The sequence below is a fragment of the Haliotis rubra genome, unplaced genomic scaffold (assembly GCF_003918875.1).
Source record: "Haliotis rubra isolate DU_JTF1 unplaced genomic scaffold, ASM391887v1 Scf328, whole genome shotgun sequence".
NCBI classification, from domain to species: Eukaryota; Metazoa; Mollusca; class Gastropoda; order Lepetellida; family Haliotidae; genus Haliotis; species Haliotis rubra.
In genome coordinates, this window is record NW_025767000.1 from 790851 (window position 1) to 816334 (window position 25484).

Sequence of the window (25484 nt, forward strand, 5' to 3'; positions counted from 1 at the left end):
GTCAGCAGATACTGCCTGTTTCCTTACAGCTAAGCGTTGTGCAATTTCCACAAATAGATGATGCACCGGCACATGTAAACAGTTCGACTGAAAAGTTGCTTGGTTGCAGAGTTTAGTAAAAAATGTAAACCGTTCTAATGTAATGTTCTAATGGAGGGATAATATTGTTCATTGAGGAAACAAAAATATTCTGGTTGGGGTTTTTTCAGGAGGAAACTAATTTTATTCTGAAAATATAAGCGAGATAGAACATAGATAATCAAAAATAAAAAGATACATTTTGTTATATTATCTTGGTTAAGGATGCGAGATAATCATTTTGGCATTTTCACATTTGCAAATGAAAGTGAAAAGAACTAACCCACCAACACCAAATCATAAATATGTCCACGATTCATGATTCATAGACTTTCCATGTAAACTGATTATGATTACTGTTCTAGAAAGTGTAATGTTATTGTATTTTACGATATTCTCTATGGATACATCAGTCAACTGGAATGACATGCAAAATATCTACAGCTCTAAGCAGCCTAAGTAGGCAAAGTAGGCAAGGCTTAAGAACATTTGTCGAACCCCAGAATATTCAAGTTCAGACAGGTCTTTGTCATTGCAATAGTGTTACTTGACACTTTTATGTTTCTCAACTCAGTCTAAAAAAATGCGGACTGGGTATTATTGACAATAATATTTGCAGTGCTGAATAAAGCAATTCAAATGTTGAAAACCTTGACTGGACTTGTATGCCAGATAAAACTAGTATTTCTAACAATGAACTAATGGCACTGCTGCATGGATTTCGTGTTTGGCACTAATCTGCAAGGATATCATTATCCTAGTGCAAGTGTCTGTATGCTTGTGTTGTGAACGAGAAGCATAGATGGTTACATTGTGTTATTTCCATCCTTTATTCTGACAGGCCTTATTGATGGTCGTGCATAGTACATGCAGCCTGATCAATACCTTTGCCTGAGTATGGAGAATCTAATGCATAGCAGGAACCTGTCAGAAGGGAGAATTGATCTTGGGGGCTGGTGTACCCACTATAACATGAATAATGCTTGCATTTACAGGCATTGTTTTCAGGTTGGGGTTGGTTTGGTTTCAGGGGAAGAAGAACATAACAGAACTAAAATTGAAAGTGAAAATAGAAGCAGCTTCACCATGTTTACATATGAAATTTTATTATTTGTCTGCTTTGTTATTTAGAAAATGAAAGTTCAAATAATTGGTTGGCTGTTGTGAAAAAACAATAGGAAGCAAATAGTCATGTCTGGGTTGACTAAGTTTTGAGGTGAATACTGCTGAATAGTCTATCTGCCTGCTGTAGTTGAAACCGGATAAGTGTCATGATCAATGCTGCCCTAATTATCTAGCGGGGAATAGTTTTATCGTTTCGAGGAGAATCCCATTTTCTGTTCATAAGTGGATTCAGCATGTTATAGTGTGGAAGCAGGGATAGAAGCCTGTATTTTGCAGTTTCATTTCTCCTCTTTTTTTGATAACGCTATGTCAACATAGCACTTCACCACAAACATGACACACTCAATCATGTCTTTTATCAAAGTAAATGACTTCAACATATGTTTCATAGGCCCCAATTTAAGAGTACAATTTCTCATGATTTAATTGTTTAGTCCATCAACAAATCTATTCTGATAGAGAAGTGTGTGAGACATATTTTGATATTTTCTTTTGTTGTTTTTAAAAAAAATTCTTCATGGACTTGCCTGCTACAAGTATGATTTTAATCTTCCCTAAAGATACATTTGCTATGGACAAACTGTCGGGATACTACTGTCACTTTCTGTCCCTTTAAGTGTCATATAATCTTTAAATGACTTCAAGTGGAGAACATACATCTCAAGACTGAATTGATTTTCAGAATGCACGTACAAACATCAGTGTCCTAAGGAGCTTCCTAGGTCACTGTGACCTAGTCAAGTCTGCTGAACGAGAGGTGCAGTGCTGCATCTGATGCATATAGTATAATAGGTTACAGTGGTGCTTAGTCAAGCAGACTGTATGCCAGTACTGAACACTGCACTAGGCAACTTGGCCTTGTTTTATATCAAGTGCTTACTCATCATGTTTATTTTTGGCCTATTATGGATTGTGAATACATTATGTGCTATGAGATGCACCTCTCAGTGGGAGTTGAAAGAAGTGGTGAAATCATTTGTTGCAGGCTCTGTTGTTGTCAATATGGCCAGGCGTTCGTAATTTCATCTTGTTAAGATGTCACGGGTATAACTTAATTGCTTGTACTGTACATGTAGATAGATATATATGAAAAGAAATTGCCTTTTCAGCAGACAGAAAGAAATATGCAAGCAAATGAGATATTTGTTTGTTTAGCAAAAAATGTTTCATTAAAATGGCAATTGAAGACATTACATTACAAGGATACCTTGATTTAGTCTCTCAAACCCGCATGTATATCAAGCTAGTAATTTTCTGTTCCTGTTTATGTTCAATGAAGATGTGTGGGGACAATTCCTCTGCAGAGTTGTGTCCCTTTGGCACTCACGGTAACTGTCATCATGTGTTCGAATTGTGGTTTAGCCCATTTATGTTTCTAGGTTATTAGGACCTATTCATATTTATTGGTTTCATCAAAGTGGTAAATGTCTGAGACCTGCATCACTCGCGGCTTTCCACTTACATTAAAGCGACATGTAGGAGCACAGAGCACAACTTATCACACCTGAACTATTGGCTAGTTTGGTCAGGACTATAGGACTAGTGCCAATTTCTGCCAACTCACTCACTGTTCATATTGTTAAATCCGGTACAGATCTTCCGCTAAAAGGTATAGGAACATGGATAATTTTACTTTTTCTTTTTGTAGAAATGAAATGATTCTACATCATGTTCTTAGAACCACATAAATAATGATATGTTATTGCACTCCCATAGATTATTCTCATTTTACAGATATGATTGATTATTTTTTCTTATCCTGACTCATGATCTTTTGCTTATCTCCCTTTTCCTTGCGAATGGTATTGGAACACTTGAATCCCTTGAAGTTCCCGAAGCTGACGTAAAACTACACTAACCCACGAGTTATCTCCCTTTTCCCGCGTAAACAGTCATGTGACCAGCCTTATTTGTCAGCCTTCGACACACATCTCTACATAGACGCATCGCTACAAGGTTAGGGTGCACATCTCAACAATCAAGTTGCATCAAGGAAGTGGTCAAAACAGAGCAGCATTTTCACATCAATCTGCTGGAGATGAAAGCTGTGATCAACGCCTTACAACTATGGTCGAGCATGATAAACAGAATGCTGATGGTCCACACGGACAACTCTACTGTGGCATTCTCCAAAATCGGCAAGGATCTACAAGATCACCAAGCCTACTACAGCTCACATTCCAGTTGTTTGACATCATGGACGAGGGAAACATCTGGATAAAGGCGTGTCACGTACCCGGAGCCCAGAACGTGCTTGCAGACGCTCTCTCCCGACCACTGCACCAGTCACCTACGGAATGGCTACTCCATCCAGAAGCATTTCGGCTCATCATAAGGGAAATAGGATCCCCATGCATAGACCTGTTTGCCACGAGGTTCAACAAACAACTACAGACGTTTGTCTCACCAGTTCCAGATCCTCAGGCCTGGGCAACAGATGCACTGAACATATCATGGGAAGGACTAAAGGCTTATGCGTTTCCACCACTGATATTACTACAGAAAGTACTGTTGAAGATCAAACAGACACAGGTGCTACAACTGACCTTGGTCGCGCCATACTGGCCAGCGAGAGTATGTTTCCTAGACCTAATAGAAGATCTCGGAAGTCCAACAATCAAGTTACCAGATTGGCCGAACCTACTCATACATCCGCACAACAAGCAAGTCCACAGGAACCCAACACTGTTCCAGTTACACGTTTGGACCGTATCAAAACATGTTTGAAGAAAAGAGGATACTCCGCCAGGGCAGCCAAGGCAGTAACGCTAGCGTTATGCAGATCTACTCGTAACCTGTATGATGATAAGTGGCTGAAGTTTGAGACTGATGCAAGGCGGAAAGACTTCATTGCGATGAAAGCTACTCATCCTCAACAGGCGGAATACCTGTGTCATCTTAGACAGACCAGACATCTGAAAGGTTCGACATTATCTACATACCTCGCCGCCATCAGTACAGTGATTACCATGAAAACAGGCATCAGTTTGACGAGAGTACCAGAATTACTTGCTCTGCTGAGATCTTTAAACTGGAGGACCAGCAAAAGAAGTTCAGAGCTCCGGCCTGGGATCTGAATGTAATACGTCATCTTACCAGTGATGCCTACGAACCTCTAGACCAGACTACACTGGAGCTGTTGACACAGAAGACTCTGTTCCTGCTTGCGCTAGCCACGGCAGCTCAAATGTCTGAGATACATGCGCTGGACTTCATCGAACCAGATTTGATACAGGGCAACATTATGCAGTTCATCTAGGACTTAGATAGGACTTCATTGCCAAGAACCAACTACCTGGTCAGCCAGATAGACAGTTCTACGTACCAGCGTTATCTACCATCCTCGGACCAGAGGATATAGAAGACCTATCCTTGTGTCCGGTCAGAGCCCTGAAGATATATCTTCAAAGACTAAGACAAGGAGACGAAAATTCAGGACAGGACGTATCTAAGGACAGCTGATGAATCCAGGAAGTGGCCTGACCCACCACCAATCCGTCGGATTCTATGAGCTAAAGATCATGAGTCCGGATAAGAAAAAATATGTAATTTTTCAAGTAAAATTGATATTTTTATACTTATCCTGACTCATGAGGTCAAGCCCTCCCAACCTTCCCTCTTGAAACATTTCGGATTGCACAGCAGATCCAAGTGCTTGGGCAGAAAAATCAGGAGAGAGTGACAAATAAGGCTGGTCACATGACTGTTTACGCGGGAGAAGGGAGGTAACACGTGGGTTAGTGTATTTTTACGTCGACTTCGGGAACTTCAAGGGATTCAAGTGTTCCAATACCATTCGCAAGGAAAAGGGAGATAAGCAAAAGATCATGAGTCAGGGATAAGTATAAAAATATGAATTTTACTTGAAAAATTACATTTTCTTCCTGTTTCTTAAACCCCATTAATCATGTTAACATGCATTTACACCTGGATAGATAAAAATTTGGCCCTTTTTGTCTCATCTGCAGACAAGATGCTGTTGCCATTTTGACATGGCACCAGCATCTGTATGGATTTGTTTCAACTTTTGACATATCTGGAGGGTTGGTGTGGGTGATGTCGGGAAAGAAATTAATTGCCTTTCTGTGCTCAGTTATAAGGCAAGGACATTTTTTTGTAGAACTTGAGGTGGCTTCAGGATATAAAAGTTATTTATGGAGAACGCTTTGTTGCTGTTTGCGGTTGTTGGCAGTTGATTTTTACTTGTTAGCTTTTCAACCTTGATATCTGTAGTGTTTATTTGCAGTTTTCTTTGTGAAAGTATTGTGTGAGTCATAAAAAGTCGTTAACATCAGGGAATTGTGCTTATGAATAAGTTAGATGACAGATTTCATAATTCATAGCAAAGATGTTATCCAACAAGCTAACAATCTCCAATGTCAAATTCTATTAACTCAACATGCTCAAGGGTAACAATGGTTCAGCCATTAGGAGCTACTGATAATATTTTCTTCTGTTAACAGCCATGGTTATTGGGTTTCTAGGAAGATAGTAAAGACATCATGGGTGTACTTAAAGTTGTTTTTGAAGAAGTAGAATAAATATTTTCCATTAGTTTTGAAAAACAGAAACCACAATGACTTGTATCCACTAATAACCTTTTCCTAAGCATGTTTTAGAAGTACTCAAGAGGTATTGTAATGATCTGTTACTACTGTTAGGAGTGAATAATTGTGGCATGTTTGACTTGACATGTTCTCAAACAGGTAATCTATATATCAGTTATTTATTTGTTTTGTTTTTATCACACATCATTTTAAAGAGAATGTTTAGGAAAAAGCAAATAGCAAATAGCAAAAAGATTTCCCTTGAAGCAGGTGTCTTGTGTAGAAGTGTTAGATGATAATTATAGGAATGGTGCAGAAATTCAGTGTCATGATACAGGCCATTTCAAGGCTACACGAAGACATAGTCTAACATTGGTCTTAATAAGCAACCCATGCTTGTCGTAGGAGGCAACCATGAGGATCGGATGGTCAGGTTTGGTGACTTCATCGATTCATGTCATTGTTCCCAAATTGGCATAGATTGATGCCCATGAACGCCACTGTCAGTCCCTGTGTTGTCTGGTCAAGACTTCATTATTTACAAACTGACTTTATAGCTGCAATATTGGTGAACATGGCATTAAACAACCAAACAAAAATATGTTATCAAATTTTCAAAAATGACAGACTTAAGAGGCAAGTTACTATGAGTGAGGTGTACCTCAATACAGCTTATATCTTTTTTAATGAATCTTTTAATCCAGTGCATTCAGTCTTCCCCCTTTGTGATAAATAGCAAGGACTCGTGTGCTGCTATTGTTTCATTAAGGAATTGATAAAATCACACTGTTTCTTTTATCAGGGACTGCACACAGAAAATTATTTTAGCTCATGATTGTAATTTGATTCTTTTACTTCACATGTTTTGAATGAGATTCAAAGCCAATCCATGGTGGCGAATGGGTCTAGGGCATTTATTATCATTGAATGGAGATATTATACAGCTGATTAATGAAGATGCTTTCGCACATTTAGTCATAACTGCCTCCACCAACACTTCCAATCATGATCCGTTTCAGTGGTGATTCATTTCTGCTTGATGTTTTGTTTCAGTCAACTATGCACTGTTTTTATTATTTCCACGAACCGTGTTGCCATTGTGTGGCTGTGTAACGAATGATTCTTTGTGTTTCAGATGGGTGTGCGAGGACTTTCCAGAGCTGAAGCAGTCGATGGATCCCAAATTGATTCAGGGGACCGACTCCAAGAGGTGAGGAGGAAATGCATCTTAATAAACAAGGATCTCTGACAAATACTCATAGACTGGATTTTTTTAATGATGTATACTCCAAATAACTTTCTCCATTGGAATTTGGGGCAGGTGGTGTGTCTGGTACCCGAAGTGTGTAGTATGAGGTTACTTTCACTGGGTGTTCCTCTGATGGCATTAGAGCTTATGGCTGAGCTGTCTGAGAAGACCAACATTTAGCTACAAGCTTTTCCAAACTGTTTTGATGAAGTGTTGTCACCATCAACTCTTTTGGTATGTTAAAACATGAACTTATCAGCCATGATCCTCATATCAAATTCTATAAATTGTTAAAGTTATTTGTTTTTGTTTTTTTTGGGACTATTTACATCATTGGACCTACCACATATGACAGGTATTTGTTTGTCTTTGTCAATCTTTTCAGGGGCAAAATATGTTCTCAAACACCTTGTTGGGTATAAATATGATGTATCCTGAGAACTGATAGAAACGAAAAATAATAATCATTTTCTTACACAATATAGGCATATATTACAACCAGAATTCAGTACTTCAGTAAAGTTTGATACTAAAGCATTGCAACCGGTCTTGGTGTGGAGACTTTAAGATCTGCAGATGTTTCAAGTTTTTCAATGTTCATCCAACTTCATTTAATGCCATTCATGTAAATACCTTTGAACATTTTTTTTAGTGTGGTATTATGTATTACAGTAATCCACTTTGGCTTTGACCAAGAAAATGGTTTCATTGAGATTGTTTAGCACAACTATTTCATTCTGACCATGATCATGTTTGTATAGAATGGGTGTCATTGATTCCTTCACATTTTGCATTTAGTTAAATCTAATAACCCCTATGTCTGTTGAAGTAGAGACCAGCTGGAGATGCTGGAGCTGTTTTGTAGTGTGAACACTGGCAATATTGTTTGTTGACAGATTGTTACTGTTTGTCAGTATTCAGCATTCAGTTGTCCTCTCCGTCTGTGTGAGTTCAGATCAACGTCTGCTGACAGATCTGTTGAATTGTTTGGGTCAGTGCTTGTTTTAGACAGGTCATTCAAAGGTCCTCCTTCCTTGCATGACCCCTTGTCATCAAACACTGACCAGTTAAGATGGAAACATTGAGTGAATGTTTATAAACTGAACAAAGAAGTTGGATTAAAACTTGACCAGAGATTTGCTTGCCATGTGAAAACAGTATTTGGATAGAGCCTGTGGCAGACATGGCTTAGCTAAGTAGGTATTTAACCCTGCACAGCAAATGGCAGTTATTATGGTGCACGCATAACGGTTTCATTATCACATGCAGCAATTGTATTGGTAGACATTTACACAAAGGCTTCAAAAGCCACAGGGACCTAGACGAGCAGTTTGTTGTTAAACACTTCACTCAGTAATATTCCAACTCTATTCAGACTGCCTGTAAACAATCGGAAAAACTTGCCGATACATGTCGCAAGGAATAAAGATATGATGACAAAAATCAACCAAGTCAGTGAGCCTGACAACATGATTTAGTTCATTGCCTGATACCATAGACATGGGTTGCCGAAGACCAAGTCTAACCTGTATCTTCACAAGCTAGGACTGGTTACCATTATAAGGATTTCCTTGTTCTCATGACTGTGAATTCAGTGTCTGAAATGTAGCATAAAAGTCAAAAGATCATTGTTGTAACTAAAAAATGTCTGCAATTTAAGGTTGTTGTTTAAAACCTGTAGAGATGAAAAATTGATTGATTAATATGTTGTTTTTATTTTAATACTAAACTCTGTAAAAAGTAACTTGCTTTAAAGCTAGACAAATTCTTTATCTGAGTCAGAACAGGTGGTCAGGAAGCTATGCTTGTCGTACATTAGCAAAATAATAAATGAGATTAAATGAGGTCAGATTAGTGACTTGGTTGACGTGTGTCAACATGCCCTGATGGCATGGAGTGCTGTTCACAATATCACTCCCCTGTGAAGATCCTGGTTAGAATCGATCTTCATCAGCCCATGCTTGTCGTAAGCGGCGACTAATGGGATAGGGTGGTCATTTGACATGGTTGACTCATGTCATTGTATCCCAATTACGTAGATCGATGCTCATGCTGTTGATCACTGGATTGTCTGGTCCAGACTTTATTATTTACACACCGCTTCCATATAGGTTGAATATTGCTGAGTGTGGCGTAAAACTAAACTCACGCACTCACAATATAACTCAATGGTTTGGTAAGTCAATACACCATTATTTACAGGCTGATGTCAGACTGACTTCATAATGAAGTTGTCCTGAATGAGATATTTTACAACATAAAAATACACACTAACACAAATATATCAGTTGTTTCAAAACTTTGGAAAAACTGATTATTATTGCATAAAAAAATAGTTCAAAGTCATGCACAACAGTCCAATAATATTGTGTTAAAAATTATAAATTGGCTTGTTATGTTCAACACTGCAGAGAAGGAAATGGTACAGTCTGATATGTAAGCCTGTCTCTTGTGATAGCCTCATCCTGTGGTGTATAATCTGACACAAAGTCCTACCACCACATTCTTCTACTCTCTTATCAGGGACAGTTTCCTATTACTCCAGCATGTTGTATTTCACCATGAGTAGGGTGGAGTGATCTCAAATGGTATTTGAGCATTAATGTTTTAGCTGAAGTCATTATAACAACCTCGTCAGAAGGTGAAATATTTATGCATCTTGATAATGAATTCCTGTGGTTACTTTGTCTAGCAGTGACGTTGAAATAAGATAACATTTGCAGTGTTGCGCATTGTCAGCAGTTTTGGGTGTTAGTGATTAATGCCAGTTTCTTCCTGGTAGTTTCCAGCTATTAATTATAGATTGTCACGTTTGTGATTGTATTTATTGACAGAAAACAGGAAGTGAATTTAAAAAAGATATTTTACAAGATATAAAAATAGTATTAAAAGAAATTATGTCATGTCAATCCAAGCTTTCGGAGTAGCTATGTGTATGTAACAATCCATTTTTTTCCTCATCACACTCCGAAACAATTACTTCATACGTGTAATGACGTAAAATTATTTAGCAGACCGCCTATTTAAAGGTTAGAGACACAGTTGCCCCTTTCTGACAAGGGTACAATGTGTGAAGCCCATTTCTGGTGTCCCCCACTGTGATATTGCTGGAATATTGCTAAAAGCGGCGTAAAACCATACTCACTCACTCACTCACCTTTCTGACAATAGATAGTGACATGTTGTGACCAGCTTGGTCACATTGACATTTAACAACCAATAGTCAGAGTGTGTCAGTATTTCTGTATTTAGTCTTTCTCAGATTTAGTGGGAACAGATGTCTTTAATATTCCGTTTCTGCTGGCATATGTTTCAACACCATATAATATATATTTGTTGCCCACTAACAGAACATCACGTTTGTCAAATTGGTCGTTTATCACTGGTTTTAATCTTAGTGTTGAAGGGCATCTTCAAGCCTGATCACTTCAAATTCAATCCCTGTTGACAAATATGTCTGTGTGTATGTTTGGCAAGTTATCATGGTGACATGTTTTGAAAATACTTGACATTGTTCCTGATTAAGCTTTTTTAAAAATTTAGACTTTCCTTTTTATTTAATGACTTGTAAAATATGTTTTCCAACCCAAATAAGATCAAACGTTTTCATAAGAGACATTTTTTATTAGGTTTTAGCATAATTGGCAGATTGATATAATGACATCAGTGTCTTGGTAAACAATTAATTGTAATATGTGTTGATCTTGCAATAATGGCACAAACATCTTCAGGGATCTTACGTAGGCTTACCATCATCCCTCCTGGACAAAGTGCAAAACAACATGTTTAGGAAACGTAGCTTAGGTTCTTCAAGGTGCCTGTTATCATGATATTCTCCATCAGAACAAGCTCATGCCCATATAAAACATGATTTAGTTCTGACGTCAGTCCGACGATGGCATGGCTCAATGTTGCTCGCCAGCGTAAGATTGCGTCAACTTGGACCAAGTGACAGTCGCACCAGCTGATTAGAGTTACAAATCAATACAGAGCCGATATCGGAGCCTGATCTGGGTTGGCGGCTCCTCGGTCAATGATGGCATCACAGACATGCTCAGTTGCGGGATGTGAGGTCAGCATTGGTCTCGGAGGGACACTCCTGTTGTCACAGTTTCTTGGTGATTGAGGTCAACCCTGGATTATTAATGATAGCTGGTCATTCGTTCAGATTCCGGGCTGTGCCTGATTACCCTGAAACTGTCTCCTAGTGATGACAAACTGAAGTCACGCAGGAGTTCATCAGCTGGGTAGTAATTATAGAAATGAGTAATGGATTCCTATGATTTTTGCCTCGTTATTATTGCTCATTTTTTTTAAGGAAATGAGAATTTGAATGGAGACTGGTGTTTAGTGAGGTTTTGATTCTCATTAAGCAATACAGCAGACATAACATGGCAGAGGTCAGAGTGAAGAGAGAAAGATCTTTAAAGTATCAGTTTATCGAAAAATATGAAACATGTGAAAATTGAATAACCAGGGTCTGAAATAAAAGTATTTATGAGAAAAAATATAATGATGATGTAAGATCCAATTTTCATAATGACTGATTATATTGAGCATTATTACAGTGATGATCTGATCACAACAGCTATGACCTATCTCTCTTGACCACTTGTAATGATGGGGGCGGTGGGGTAGCCTAGTGGTTAAAGCGTTCGACCGTCACGCCGAAGACCTGGGTTCGATTCCCCACATGGGTACAATGTGTGAAGCCCATTTCTGGTGTCCCCTGCTGTTATTTAGCTGGAATATTGCTAAAAGCCCGCGTAAAACCATACTCACTCACTTGTAATGTTGGACAGACATTCTCTAGTACCAGGGAGAAACATTATTCATGCTGAATCACAGCGTGCATTTACAATAGGTTACATCATCTTGTCATGAATCAGTTCTTACATCACCAACAGCACACATTACAATGTCCAAGTGCTCCCACTGTCCCTGTCATCTGACATTGATGAATGAGCTTCTGTTTACACTCATCATGATGTTGTGTCCAGTAAAAAAAGTGTCAATCCTGAGTCATTTCATTTCTACAGAACATCATCATTTAGTCATGGTAATTCAGTTAAAATGAAACAGCAATAATGTTATGAACATCATCATGCTGTTTGACACAATGATGTTTTCATTTATCATTTATATTCTGCATGCATGTTCCATTCCTGGATGTCAGTTTGAAAATATTAAAACTTGAATTAAGTAGGCTTTCTGACTGTGTAGGCATTCTGTTTCACAATTAGCCCATCCTAGCGATAGGCGGGTGATAGTGTGATGCAGCTTTCTTCCCTACAACTGAGGTTCACAGTCTGATGATTCTATGAAGTTGGATAATTTTATTTGCAAGCTGACATTTTGTATTGCTTGTGAAAGACATATTTATCTGTCACTGCCTGCTTTTCACATTTTGTGAGACTGGTTTGTGAACACCGAAACAGCAGAACATGAAGCAGAATGAATGCATAAAAGTTTTCATGTGGGTCATTTTCGTTTCAGCTACGAAAGTTTGAAGCGTTTGTGCGACATATACAACAACAACCTAGACGATGCGCTTCAGCTGGTGAGTCAACAATCACTTATGAAGAACACTTCATTATATATACGTTGGATGCAGTATTCTAAGGCCAGACCAGTTTTATTTCTTGTTTTATGGATGTTTGTCCTCGGAAAACCTAGAAGGGGGGGTGGGGTGTGTGGAAATCACCCGTCAAAGTAATATTTCTTTTAAATACTAAACTATCAGCAGATCCGTAAAACAAGAAATAAAATTGCTCTGGCCTAATGGATTTGTTTGTTTTGTTTGAATATAGCAAAGTGTGGCGTTGATGGTGAAGTGATTTTACATTTGACCACTTTCTAAAATGGCATTGTGAAGTGATTTGTAAATGAACATTTGTAAAATTAATTGACTTCCCACAAAGATTCATCAAAACTAAACCGCCTCTATGGTGTAGTGGTTAGAGTGTCCGCCTGGAGAGCGGAAGGTCGCGGGTTTGATTCCCGACTGCGTCATACCAAAAGACATTAACATATGGTACTTGTTGGTCCCTGCCTGGCGCTCGACATTAATGGGTACAACAAGGACTGGTCGGCTCGGAGTCAGTATAATGTGTCCGAGTTGGGTATTCATGCTTAACTGCGGCATGGTATCTCAGTGAGCTGGCACTATAAAACCAGCTTAAGTTTAGGCTAGTACAAGCAGCCACACATACACACTTATGCACGTCATCATATGAGAGAAATATTCTTAGGTACGGCATGAAACCCATTTCACCTCATCTCATCAAAACTATTGGCTGATTTGAGATGCGTTATTTCTCCACCCTGGAAGGTTTTAATAATTATCATTTTCAATAGAAGACATGATATAGGCCTTGTAGTGTAGTTCTTGTTTGTATGACCGCCTTCAGCATATGTTTTGTTCATTACCAGTGGAAAGGAACAGCCCACACATACCAGTTAAACAAGCGTCCCTCCACCACCTTGCTGAAACACATTCTCCAGCAGTGCTACAACCATGCTGTCACAGACCCCGAGAAGCTCAACCAGTATGAACCATTCTCACCTGAGGTAATTATAGGTCTACGCTGTTTGTCTGTTTAATCAAATGATATGTTTTTTTAGGAATTAGCAGAATCGCTATTTCTTGATGCATAACTAGGGGTTGAAAGCATGAGCAACTGTGTTGCAATAACATTTAGCAGGGTCACATACTCCAACACATTGATACCGATTTGAATCAGCTCTTCTGATAAGAGTGTGTTACTCCTGGATGATTTAAGCCTTGAACGTCCAGAGGGTTTGTAGATGGGAAATGTGAAAGGCATGGTTGCTGAGATAACTACTTTTGAGTTGTACTTGTGATGCTTAACTTCGGAAGATCATGTAGAGATGATCACTTGCCAGTTTATGCAAATGTCACCCTTCAGTCTGGATCATATCCCTTCCAGATGCTGAAACCCTGGATCATGACAAATATGGAAAACCATGATCTCTTATGACAAAATACTCTTACACATACTTCTTATTCAGGGTGATATGGGTGTTCTAGTTATGATGTATGCTGAAGGCAACATATCTCATTTTATTGAACATTTTGCCATCAGGTCTATGGTGAAACATCCTTTGAACTTGTGGACCAAATGATTCGTTCCATCAATTTCACAGAAGAGGACAGCTTCATAGACCTTGGCAGTGGTGAGTATTCTTGAAGGTGTTCCAAATGTGTACAGCTTTGCCATTGGGATAAGATTGGCAGGTCCTCATGCACGCGAGGTTTTTAGCAATTTTGCAGATTCTGTTACATGGTAATGACTGACTGTTCACAATCCTTAATGAACTGTTGTTGAAAAAAACTGCTACCTGATATCAGTTTCTTTATTACAAATATTCAATCATTCCTTTGATCGTATAATAATTTCACATCAACACATTCATCATCCAATTGCAGTCACATTCATTTATGGAATAAAGTTCTTTTATTTCAAATTATAGTTTGGAAAAACACAGTCTTTGGCATATACAGGAAGAGGTTTTTTAAACTTATTATTAATATTAGTGATGATTGATTGGATTGAACATACATGATTGTGATGTATGATCAATAATTAATTCTGTTAACTTGCCAACACTAGTCAGAGACAAACATGTCATTAAGTTTGATGCTGAATCTTTCATAGACTGAACAGAAAAAGTTCATGATCATTGGGGGGAGTATTTTTATGAAATTGTGTCTTCTCCATGAGGAAAAAGTCCCCTGAATATTAATGATCCCTAGTTATTTTTTGTTGTGTATAGATATCTATATGTATCAATAGTTTGAAAGATTAGGGATTAATTTAGTATATTGTTACCTGTGTAAACTGATGGCACATACATCTATGTTTGGTTGCAGGTGTGGGACAAGTGGTGCTGCAGGTGGCGTCAGCTACCCCCTGCAAGATGTGTTATGGCATGGAGAAGGCGGAGTGGCCAGCCTTTTATCAAGGGGTATGGCATCCAAGCTAAAACTATATGTTATATGGTGTCTACTGAAATTACTGTAGTGATATGATGTAGACTCATTGTGTTGTCCCGACTAATTTGAAGTGTTGAGTTTGACTCATAATTTGCCGTTTTAAATTATGGTGCCAAGATAATTGCAATCAACAGTAAGCTACAGTAACCACCATTATACACAATCTCTTACATATAGTTCTAACATATGGAAGGTTAATATTCTGTTAATCAGTTGTTATTTCATGTAAAGCAGTGAAGATTCGGGTTTGAATTGACCTTCAGTAGCCTATGCTAGTTGTAAGAGGCGACTAACGAGATCGGATGGTCAGACTCGCTGACTTGGTTGACATGTCATTGTATCCCAATTACTTAGAGCGATGCTCATGCTGTTGATCACTGGATTATCTGGTCTAGACTCGATTGCAGTTTTAAATTATGGTGCCAAGATAATTGCGATCAACCAGTAAGCTACAGTAACCACCATTACACACCCTCTCCTACATGTATGTCTATGATATGGAAGGTTAAAATCATGTTGGTCAGGTGTTATTTCAGGTAAATTGTAAATAAAATATTAATAAGAAACCAACCAATACAAAAAGAAGTATACAAACAAGTATACTATATTTATGGTACATTATTGAAGGGACTTCATTAGAAATAAGATGTTTTTAAAAACATGGACTTTTGCATATTATTTCTGTAAGTTAAAACTACTAGAAACACTTTTAGCACTGATAGTTGGTGCTAAGTCACATTTAACTGTTAACTGTTGTAACTTCAGGCTATGGATAGAGAGTTCCGGAAGTGGACAAGATGGTATGGGAAGAAATACAGTGACTATAAGGTGAGAGTCTTAAAAAGTAACTCCTTGATGTGTTCAGTATTTGCTGTTTTGCAGGAACTTGAAATACACAATTTCTATTGTTAGTCACTTGTCTGAAGCTTGAATATAGTAACTGTTTGTTTAATCTAGTAATCTCTGCTAATAATAGTTCTTATGATAACGCTGAAATGTACAAAATAAGATGCTGAGAGCCTAGTTCAAGCCAGGAGACCTGAAACCTTTTCCAAAGACTGAATGCATGTTTTTGGTGAAAGCTTACAGCAAAGTGTACAACTAAAGAGAATATAAGAATACCCTTGGATTGTTAAATGGACAAAGTTAACATCTTATTTTTCCTGTTAGTGTAATTTATCTCTCACGGCATGACAGATTAACAGTTGTCCTATGAAAGAATCAGATGTTTTTTAACTATATTTTTGTTAAATTATCTTTTACTGTCACAGTGCTTGATATTAATATACTGTTGGTTCTTGCAGTTGGAAAAGGGAGATTTTCTATGTGAGGAGATGAAAGATAGACTAAATAATGCAACGTAAGTATTCTAATTTCTGTCTCTTATTATTGACAACATTAATTCTAAGGTTTTCATGTGTTTTTTTCAAAGTTACGTAGCCTTGTGGTAGCCAAAGTTTGATTCCGCATGTAGTGACAATTTATGTAGCCCATGTCTCATGGCACCTGTCGTTATATCGCTGTAATATTGCTAAAAGCGACGTAAAAAACATACTCATTATTCTCTTTAAAGTGTATGCTAAGAAGATTCTTTTTTTCACTTTTTCAGTGTGATATTTGTTAACAACTTTGCCTTTGGACCTCAGGTAGATCATCAGGTATGTCTTGACCCATTTGAAGATAAACTCATTTACGAATAAAGTTTGATGTTTGCCATCTTTTTATCACAAATAAAAGTATGTTTCATCTTAATGTATTTTGACACCCAGATAACTTTTTTTAAGTTGAAAGCCCTGGTTCCATTCTTTACTTCGGTATAATGTGTGAGGGCTACTTCTTGTGACCGCTGCCAGGATATTGCTGGACTAATGCTGAACATTGCAATGAAAAAGTACCTACTCAAACAGAAAGCAAAATACCTACCCCTTACAAATGATTCTGAAGAGAACCAGATGTTCAGGATTCTTTTATTTGATCATTACAATTTTCTGAAGTTAACAGATTATATTATGATTTGCTGAATCTAATTCTAATCTTGTATTTGTGTTGCAGCTGAAACTCAGATTTTCCAACATGAAAGAAGGTGCTAAAATTGTGTCATCCAAAGCATTCTGTCCGCTCAACTTCAGAATCACAGACAGAAATCTCAGTGGTAAGTTTTTCTTTGTGATTTACAAATAAGTATGATTCATGGCTAATTTTGGATAAACTAATTCTGAGTCAAATGTTTCATGAAATACATTTTTCAGGTTGTTTTGATTAATCAGCTTATTATATCAATGTTTTTCACACCATTCTAAAATTACAAAGTCAACTGAATAAATATGATTTGTGTTAATGAGTACTACTCTCTTAGTTTAAAGAACATTTTGTTGTAACTCGTTGATTGGACCTCATTATTATGAAATACTGTTATTTATTTTAGTTTGATCTTATAGACATTTTTTATGTGCATGCTGTGTGTGTTTTAGGTTGTAAAAAGCAGTGTTAATGATCTATTTGTTTTGCATGCATTAGAAATAAATTTGTCTGCATTAGTAGAATGGAACAAATTCATTTGTCACAATCATTTAACTCACGTTATTAAGTTCTTGAAGTTAAACTATCTTAAAAGCACTTGCTTTATCTAAATTTGTAAATGGATGTACATTTAGTTACTGCTAAGGACACAATTCAAAATAGTTTGTTGCATGAAATTTTATACATTTTAGTTGCTAGGAGACAGAGTATTATTAAGATTTTGACTGTATTTCATTCTGTCTGTCACAAAGTACATTTCTATCAAATTTGGACACAGGATCAGGTTACTTCTTTCTGTTCTATATTTTAATTCTTTGCTGTTAAGGTTTTCGTACATGTTGATCTGCATTTTGGAAAGGTGAAAATCTGTCAAGTGTCAGATGTCTTCTGCTTTTTAGATGTATATGAAAACCTGTAGATGGAACTTTTCTTTCTGCCATCATCATGTCAATTCTGAGGCATCTTCACCCATGGAATAAACATCATTCATCCTCATTTCATTTCTACTGCTCTCTTTAGCCATTGGCCTGTACCTCTACACATGCCTGTACCTTACAAAATTTACTGTCATTTTCAGTAGATTTGATTATGGATAACACACCCTTTTCACTCTTAAAACTAAATTTGGTATGTTATGCAAGAACTCAAAATGCTTCTTTGTAAGGATTACTAATATACTTGAATTCTTAGTATGGTCAATTCCCATTATATTTTCAGGAAAAAAAAGGAATTATGTAGTGTCTTTTTGACATTGAGTTGAAAAAATTTGTAAAGATCTGATTTTTTCAGAAGTATTGAATGATTTAAAACAGAATTTTAGACACTTTCCTCATCTTTTGAGTACAGCACAAAATGAAAGAAACTTTATTAAATGCAAGGCAGATGTAGGTCACTTTTGTTTTAATCTTTTGCCTTGATCCATTAACTTTTCCAGATATAGCCTCAATTATGCATGTTACTGTGCTGTCCCCATTACGAGGTGCAGTGTCTTGGACAGGCAAACCAGTCACCTACTATCTACATACTCTAGATAGAAGTCTGGTGAGTTGCCCGGAGTTGCCTGCCCTTCCATAAGCCAGGCATAGTTACCTCCCCTTTGTTTAGGGAGCCATGTTGTGGAGTGTGTGAGTGGTGTTTTCTTGGCTAACCTTCTGTTTGTCCCAGTTCATCAGCCCTGCATGCCAGCTGCATGTCATCATCTTCAATCTAGGCACTTTAAGGTTGGTGCTGCCTTGAAGGTCTCCAAATACATATGGCTTTTGATTTCACAGCTGATTTCCAATATGTTTCATCCATGTATTTTCTGTAGATGATTAACATAAAAATTGATCAAATTATGTCAGCCTGTCTGATTGTCGTCTGTTTATGTCAGATTTGTTTTCTTCATCTCAATTTACACATGAAGTAGATGCAAATGAGACAGTGTTGAATTGTGTCTGTTAAGGCACCAAACTTGACATCTTCAGAAAAGGAATTATGGATTTGAAATAAACAGGATGTGTATTGGAGAAGGCTGTTGAAATGGTTTAGCTATGTGTTCCCAGAGACCAGAACAGGCGGTTGCCATTGTAGGTGGGGAGGGTAGGACCATGATGTTAAACTGCTTTCTGCCATTGCAGATATTGGGACAATCATGCATGTAACGGAGCTGTCCCCACTATGTGGTGCCGTATCCTGGACCGGCAAACCATTTACCTACTATGTTCACACAATAGATAGAACGTTGGTGAGTAACTCGGCCGCTACTGACATTGTAGGCCATGCAGGCTGGGACAACGCTCATAGGCATCTAGGTGTTATGTATAGCATTGGTGTCGGCACTCTCTTCCATGTTTCAGTTTGTCAGTGGAAGGGGTGTCATTTACCATAGAGAAATCACAAAATATTACACGGTCATTCATGTCACCTTGTATGTATGTTACCTCTATATCAATGTTTTTCATTGGCAAGGGATGGATTTTAGACAATTTACAACTTGCACCAAGCATATTACATCTGAGGCTGTTGTTCCCCAAGCAACCTCCATCAGAATTATATTTGTGCAGGTGGGCCCTGGGATCCATTCAATGTTTAATATTCAAGTTCCTTCTGGACAAGTTGGCCAATGTTTACAGGGAGATTTCTAGAGTTATCACTATCCTAGCTTATCACCTTCAAGGCTTAACTACTATTCCTGCTTGACCTGCAGATACGTTTGCACTGAGTAATCAAATTATGTTATACTGTAAGTTGCCCTTCTCCCCCCAACATTGTAGAGCTAATAGTGTGTTGCTGAGGTTCCCCCTATTACTGTATGGAGGGGAGGAGGAAGATGCTGTGCCTGAAACAGTTGACTCGATGTATCAATGTCTATCTACACTTTCCTTGAACTGAATATACATATAAATATATACATCAGTGTTTGTAGTCCTGTCCCTCTGTCATAATGTGTACACTGTTGAACAAGTGTCACTAATTGCAGAGAAAATGTTTTTTGTTATATTTGTTGTTCAGCTAAATTTCAAAAGCCAGTGTATAAACTAACATCTTTCTATTTAGTTTTACTTGTGTTTAAAGATATACATGTTCAAATTGTTGTTTCTATAAGTTGCTTAAATTGCAAATATATTGACTTTGGTTTATGTTCTACCACTGTCTGCTGGGATACCCATGACAATACTGTATGTCAGTTGTCAGGATAAGGACAAATTATTTATGCTGAGTTTCCTTGATTCTCTGAATTGATATGTATGAACTTCTCTGCCATGGATCAAGAGTGACAAGTTTTTTATTTGAAAATATACCATATTGAAACTTTCTAGATCTCATCATAACTGTATTTGTTAAGCCCTATCCTCTACTTACATTTAAGCTTTTTTCTGGCTATTTAAAGGCTTTGTGTTGTGTAACTTGAGTTTGACTGCTTATACAACCACTGACTGTTTTATGTTTCTTTTCTTACAGTTAGAGAAATATTTCCTCAGGTTGAAAAATCCCAAAATGAAGGTAAGAAAACAGGCATAGGCATTAGGCAAACATCACTTTAACCCTGTATGTTAAGCGATCAGCGAGGTACCGTAATGTGACTGTATTTTGTTGCACACATTATGGGATGCCTTGTTGCTATGGTCCTGCTGTTGCTGCAGTACCACTAAAAGAGGGCACCACCCTGTCACTGAATGATAATCATTTTGCTTTGTGTTTCAAATGGTTATTTGTGTTTTTCTTACAAATATTTAACCTTATGACCATCAAACTATATAGAGAGGTGACCTTCCTTACTATTCATATTAGTGTGATGGTCCGTAGTGGGTTGACTCTGTAAATTATAATTTATCCTGGAAGACACGAAATTCATTTTAATTTATTTCCATTAACAGAGCATAATGGGTTATTTTTATTATATTTTTTTCTTGTCAGGAAAATGCAGAAATCAGAAAGGATAGACGTGGAAGACCTATTACCTTTAAAGATAAAGTCAATCTAGTTGAAAATGTAAGGATGTTACTGTCTTAAGACTTGAGTAAAAAGCAAACATTTCTACCAGTATTCTGGCATTTAAAAAAGTTGTAAAGCTTGGACATTTTTTTCAGGCATCTTATATTTCTGTTCATGACCTTGTAGCATATTTCGTGTGATCATGAACTTACATGTAAGATTGGTGTGATGTTTACTGTGTCCACTACTAAATGTCTGAGGATTTGATCCACAGAATTAGAAAAAGACATGTATGTTTGTTATAATAATTCTAATTCTCTCGCAGGAGGATCAGAAGAACAAAAAGCGACGTCGAGAACATGATGATCATAACTATCAAGCTGCTAAGATCATCGACTTTGACTCTGCCAGCAACACCAGCAATGCCACCACCGACGATAGTAGCCTGTATGGTCCTACAACACGCCGCCGGGGCTGGGCTGAGTGGGTGGCTGCTAGACCCAAATCCCCAACATCCAGTATTGAACAGGATAATGATGAGGTTAGCCATTTGTATTCATTGAGGTTTATGTATGTAGATCAGGGCTGAGTCATTTTGAATTAGCAGTTGTGTACAAGTAAAATCCTCTCTGTGAATAGCCGCAAAATTGCTGATGCGGCATAAACAATATTCACTCACAAGTACAATCTAATTTTAATAGATCAGAAGACAGCTTACAGGCTTTGTGTTAAGGGTTAGAGGCTGTAGCAGACTGGTGTTAATGTGTTATTCCCATGTTTTAGCTGAACATGGAGCTAAGAGAAGAGGTGGATAAGGAGAAGAGGAAGAAGCAGGTGAAGCACCTGAAGAATGGAGTTCTGCAGAAGAAGAAGAGACGAGACAGGAAAGGTATGTGTGTCTTGTATCTAGCACCTAGCTGTACACCTGATGTTGTGAACTGTGTAGATGACACACCCTACACAGTCTCACTTGCTGTCTCTCTTTAGTTCCTCTCTTCTCATCTATCAGAGGGGACTGAGGGATGGGCTGAAATGAGAGTCACTAGGAACCCTACCATATAGAGTGTAGGGACTCATTTGGTGTATTCATGTGTCATTGTAAGAGGGTCTTGATGGGAGGTGTTACAAGTCATTAGTAAGTCAAATTTAGGGCCTTTACTCAATAGACAATATTTTTTCGGCTCAGTTAGAAAAAAAAACACATGATGTGAATAGAGGACAAGTGTCAAGTTGAATCTGTAATGTGGAATATCTCCATGGAGTGTAAGTATTGTCTCTGGGGAAACATCGAAGCAGCTGGTTCTGCTTTTGCTTCATTGCTGCAATCAGTGGTTTGCTAGTACCAAATATAATTGTGTTTAGTCATATAAGAGATTCATAAAAATTACAGGAAAGGGTAAAGTATCAGTAGTTTATTGACATTTTGAAATTAGACTCATACAGCATTCATGATAGTTTTTTCAGTTGTTTTATGCTCAGCAGTATGCCCCATCAGGACCCTCCTGTAAGAATTAAACTTTGCAGAATATGTGCAGATTTGAAAGTGTCTATTTCTCTTTCGATCTTGGTGGTGGGAAATTATTCAGGACTGTTTTGTGAGAAATTTGTTTTATTTATATACCTATGTATAACGTGATCAGTCATGAAAAAATGAATGCCACTTGGTGTGGGTTTTTTGGGGAATAAAATTGAAAAATTTCCTTCTGAAAAGATACTAACACTGACACAGTGTTTGTCTTATAATGGTAGTGCCATTGAAAATGTTTCTGTTTTAATAAATAACTGCTGTAACAACCCATGAGTCCCCAAATAATTGAAAACTGAATTACCCAAAGAACCCCTTTGAATCTCCTGCAACAACATTTGGTGACAGCATCCCCGTAGCCAATGTGCCATGTTTAGACCTATAGTCAAGATGGTAATGGCTGTCGTTTCCCTTGTTTCAGCTCGAAGGAAAATAGTTAGCCCCACAACTAAAGCATCTAAACTTCGCAACAAAAATAAAGCTTTGGCTCTGGATGGACTCAGCCTCTTGCATACACACACTCTACTGTCAACATCGGGAAAAGGTAGATGGAAGCAGTATATCTCACCTGTCGTTGTTGTAGTAGGTGTTGTAAGGGTGCACTGGAACCATCAGAGTTTGGGTCACACGTATATGCATCTGGTTTTGGGGGGGTCATTTGGTGTCTGATGAATTCCTGTGTGTGTTGTTGGTGTGCAATGGTTTGTGCATCTCGGGTAGTTTTTGTACATGAACAGGGACAATGTTGAGGGCAAGGAAGAGAATACAGGGCTTGATTTAGTGCTTTGTTACTTGCACATGTGCAACGCAATATTACAAAGTGCAACCTAGGTATGAGTCTTAACTTGCAAAAGGTGCACATCAATATTTTAGAAATAAATCAACAATAAATCTAACATTATGAGCATAAATATGTCAGCTCATTTTTCTTCTAAACTTTGAATAGCTATGATACTGAAATATTGCTACTCATATACATGCTTCGGCTATGACAGCGCTTGTAAACAGGGATCAGCTGTGTCTCTGTGTTGCTATGGTTTCATAGGTACTACATCACGGAAATGTGTTTTTGTGCTTCGAAACCTCTGACGTTTTAAACACACTACGTTGCAACTGGAATTTGGCTGGTGCAACTAGGTTTTTATCTTAGGTTGCACCGAGTGCAAGTAGGTTAACCTCTCTTAAATCAAACCCTGGAATATACTCCATTGTACTGACATTTCCGTGTTTCACTGGTTCAGTTATCAGAAGGGATATATGTCTGTAGATGGAAATGCAGCATGATGGCTTGGTTGTATTCGATTCAATAAGCGTTCCAGGTGCTCGTTAAGCTGCAAGTTTCGAGGGTTGATTATTTTGCATCAATCCATACTGGCAAAACTAAACATTCCTTATCTCTACTGTTTGATGACCATGCAAGGTATCCACGGTATTCGATGTTCAGTAACAATTGTGGCATAATGTGCAGTTTCATGAAATAGTTAACTACTTAAATTGTAAGTATTCATTGATGAAATTACATGACAATGTTTTGAAGAGAGCATGTTGACTAGAAAAGGGTGACTGAGTACCAAAATCACACAAAATCAGAATTCATTTGAGTGAGGATCTTATTGGGTCGAATACGGTATGTCTCAGGACTGTGGTTATGTGATTGCACAACGTTAACCATCAATCAAATCCTGAATCATATATATGATGTAAGTTCAGTTTCAGTAGCATTGAGATTTGAAATCATACTCATATTCTTTACAACAAATGTCAGTGTATTTCTGCATGGTACTGTGAGGAAATGGGACTTAAAGCATGCTAATTATGGTATTCTGTCAAGTGGGTGACGTTTGCTGTGTGAGTCATCAGTCTAGTTACACCTGTATGTATGTGTCCCAAATCTAATCTATTTTCTCTCTGTTTAGGTACGGACGATGTGACCTACAATGACCGCAGCATGACAGATCATTCCAGCTCTGTGTTCAAGCTTACTACACAGAACCAGACGGTTTCATCTCTAGAAACACCACCTGCTCTGCAGCAGTTACTAGGTGAGAGTTCATCTAGCAACAAGGCATGTAAGGGTGATGGGATGGGTTCTGTGTTTGATACGTTGTTCAAAAATGATCTTGGTTTGATTTCCCACGTGAGCAGTTTGTAGTAACCTTTGCAGTGGATTGAAAATTGTCACTGTGTTATGCAGGCATATGATGATTGATGCTCATGATCATTGGATTGTCTGGTCCAGATTCGATTATTTACAGACCGTTGCCATATAGCTGGAATATTGCTGAGTACGGCATCAGACAACAAACCAACCAAAACCCCACAACTTGACAGTCTTCAATCACATTCCCGGAGCATACTTCTTTATGTCATAGCCATTACTCATGTTAAAGGTATTGTGAAACATTCAAGAGATATAACTTCCAATACTGATTGGTTTGGTGTTTCAGAAATCTTCCGCCAGCAATATATGGCATACTTGGCGTATATGCAGAGTCCCCAGTATAAGCAGCATGTTCAGATGGAGATTGACAAAGAAAATGTGAGTGAAACATGCTTTCCTTCACAGAGACTTTACAATGTGAGATATCTAATGATCACACTTAGTGCTTTTCATTATCATGGATTTGATTTGTATGATCATGGCAGCATCCATGTTGTTCCTCTTCTTACATTTCATTATAGTATAATTAACTTAACATGATGAAAAAAACCAAATGTACCATAGTGCACATAACACAGATTATGTCCAGAGACAATAACACTGTTTGGACCAATCTATGCAAGTTGATTCCCAAATCACTGGTTTATTTGATGAGTTCCATCAACTGCAGTGTGTGCAAAAGATGATAGGGGCTTTATGGTGGTGTTTCAGTTACGGAAGCAGGATCTGCAGAACAAGATGTTCCAGCTTGAGAAGCAAATTACCAACCTGCAGAAGGACAGTGTGGGTGTGCTCAAGGCCAGGCTGAATGAGGTAGATACACTGTCAGTATACTGGCTACATAG

At 37.8% G+C, this 25484-nt stretch overlaps 1 protein-coding gene across 9 annotated transcripts in view; it reads left to right on the forward strand.

Moving 5' to 3' along the window:
- The window catches only part of LOC124284037 (histone-lysine N-methyltransferase, H3 lysine-79 specific-like), a 51534-nt gene that overhangs the window by 7871 nt on the left and 18179 nt on the right, over positions 1–25484 (forward strand). For 4 of the 9 annotated variants that reach the window (XM_046720078.1, XM_046720085.1, XM_046720080.1 and 1 more), the window contains exons 3-20: positions 6886–6960; positions 12496–12559; positions 13432–13569; positions 14106–14196; positions 14894–14988; positions 15782–15844; positions 16321–16376; positions 16626–16674; positions 17069–17168; positions 19156–19262; positions 20480–20521; positions 20936–21010; positions 21279–21494; positions 21737–21842; positions 22900–23022; positions 24395–24520; positions 24926–25017; positions 25351–25452. In XM_046720078.1, the coding sequence (XP_046576034.1) occupies positions 6886–6960; positions 12496–12559; positions 13432–13569; positions 14106–14196; positions 14894–14988; positions 15782–15844; positions 16321–16376; positions 16626–16674; positions 17069–17168; positions 19156–19262; positions 20480–20521; positions 20936–21010; positions 21279–21494; positions 21737–21842; positions 22900–23022; positions 24395–24520; positions 24926–25017; positions 25351–25452 (1720 nt within the window). Of the gene's footprint in view, positions 1–6885; positions 6961–12495; positions 12560–13431; positions 13570–14105; positions 14197–14893; positions 14989–15781; positions 15845–16320; positions 16377–16625; positions 16675–17068; positions 17169–18470; positions 18578–19155; positions 19263–20479; positions 20522–20935; positions 21011–21278; positions 21495–21736; positions 21843–22899; positions 23023–24394; positions 24521–24925; positions 25018–25350; positions 25453–25484 lie in introns of all 9 variants that reach the window. The other 5 variants (XM_046720079.1, XM_046720086.1, XM_046720082.1 and 2 more) reach the window with 4 other exon arrangements.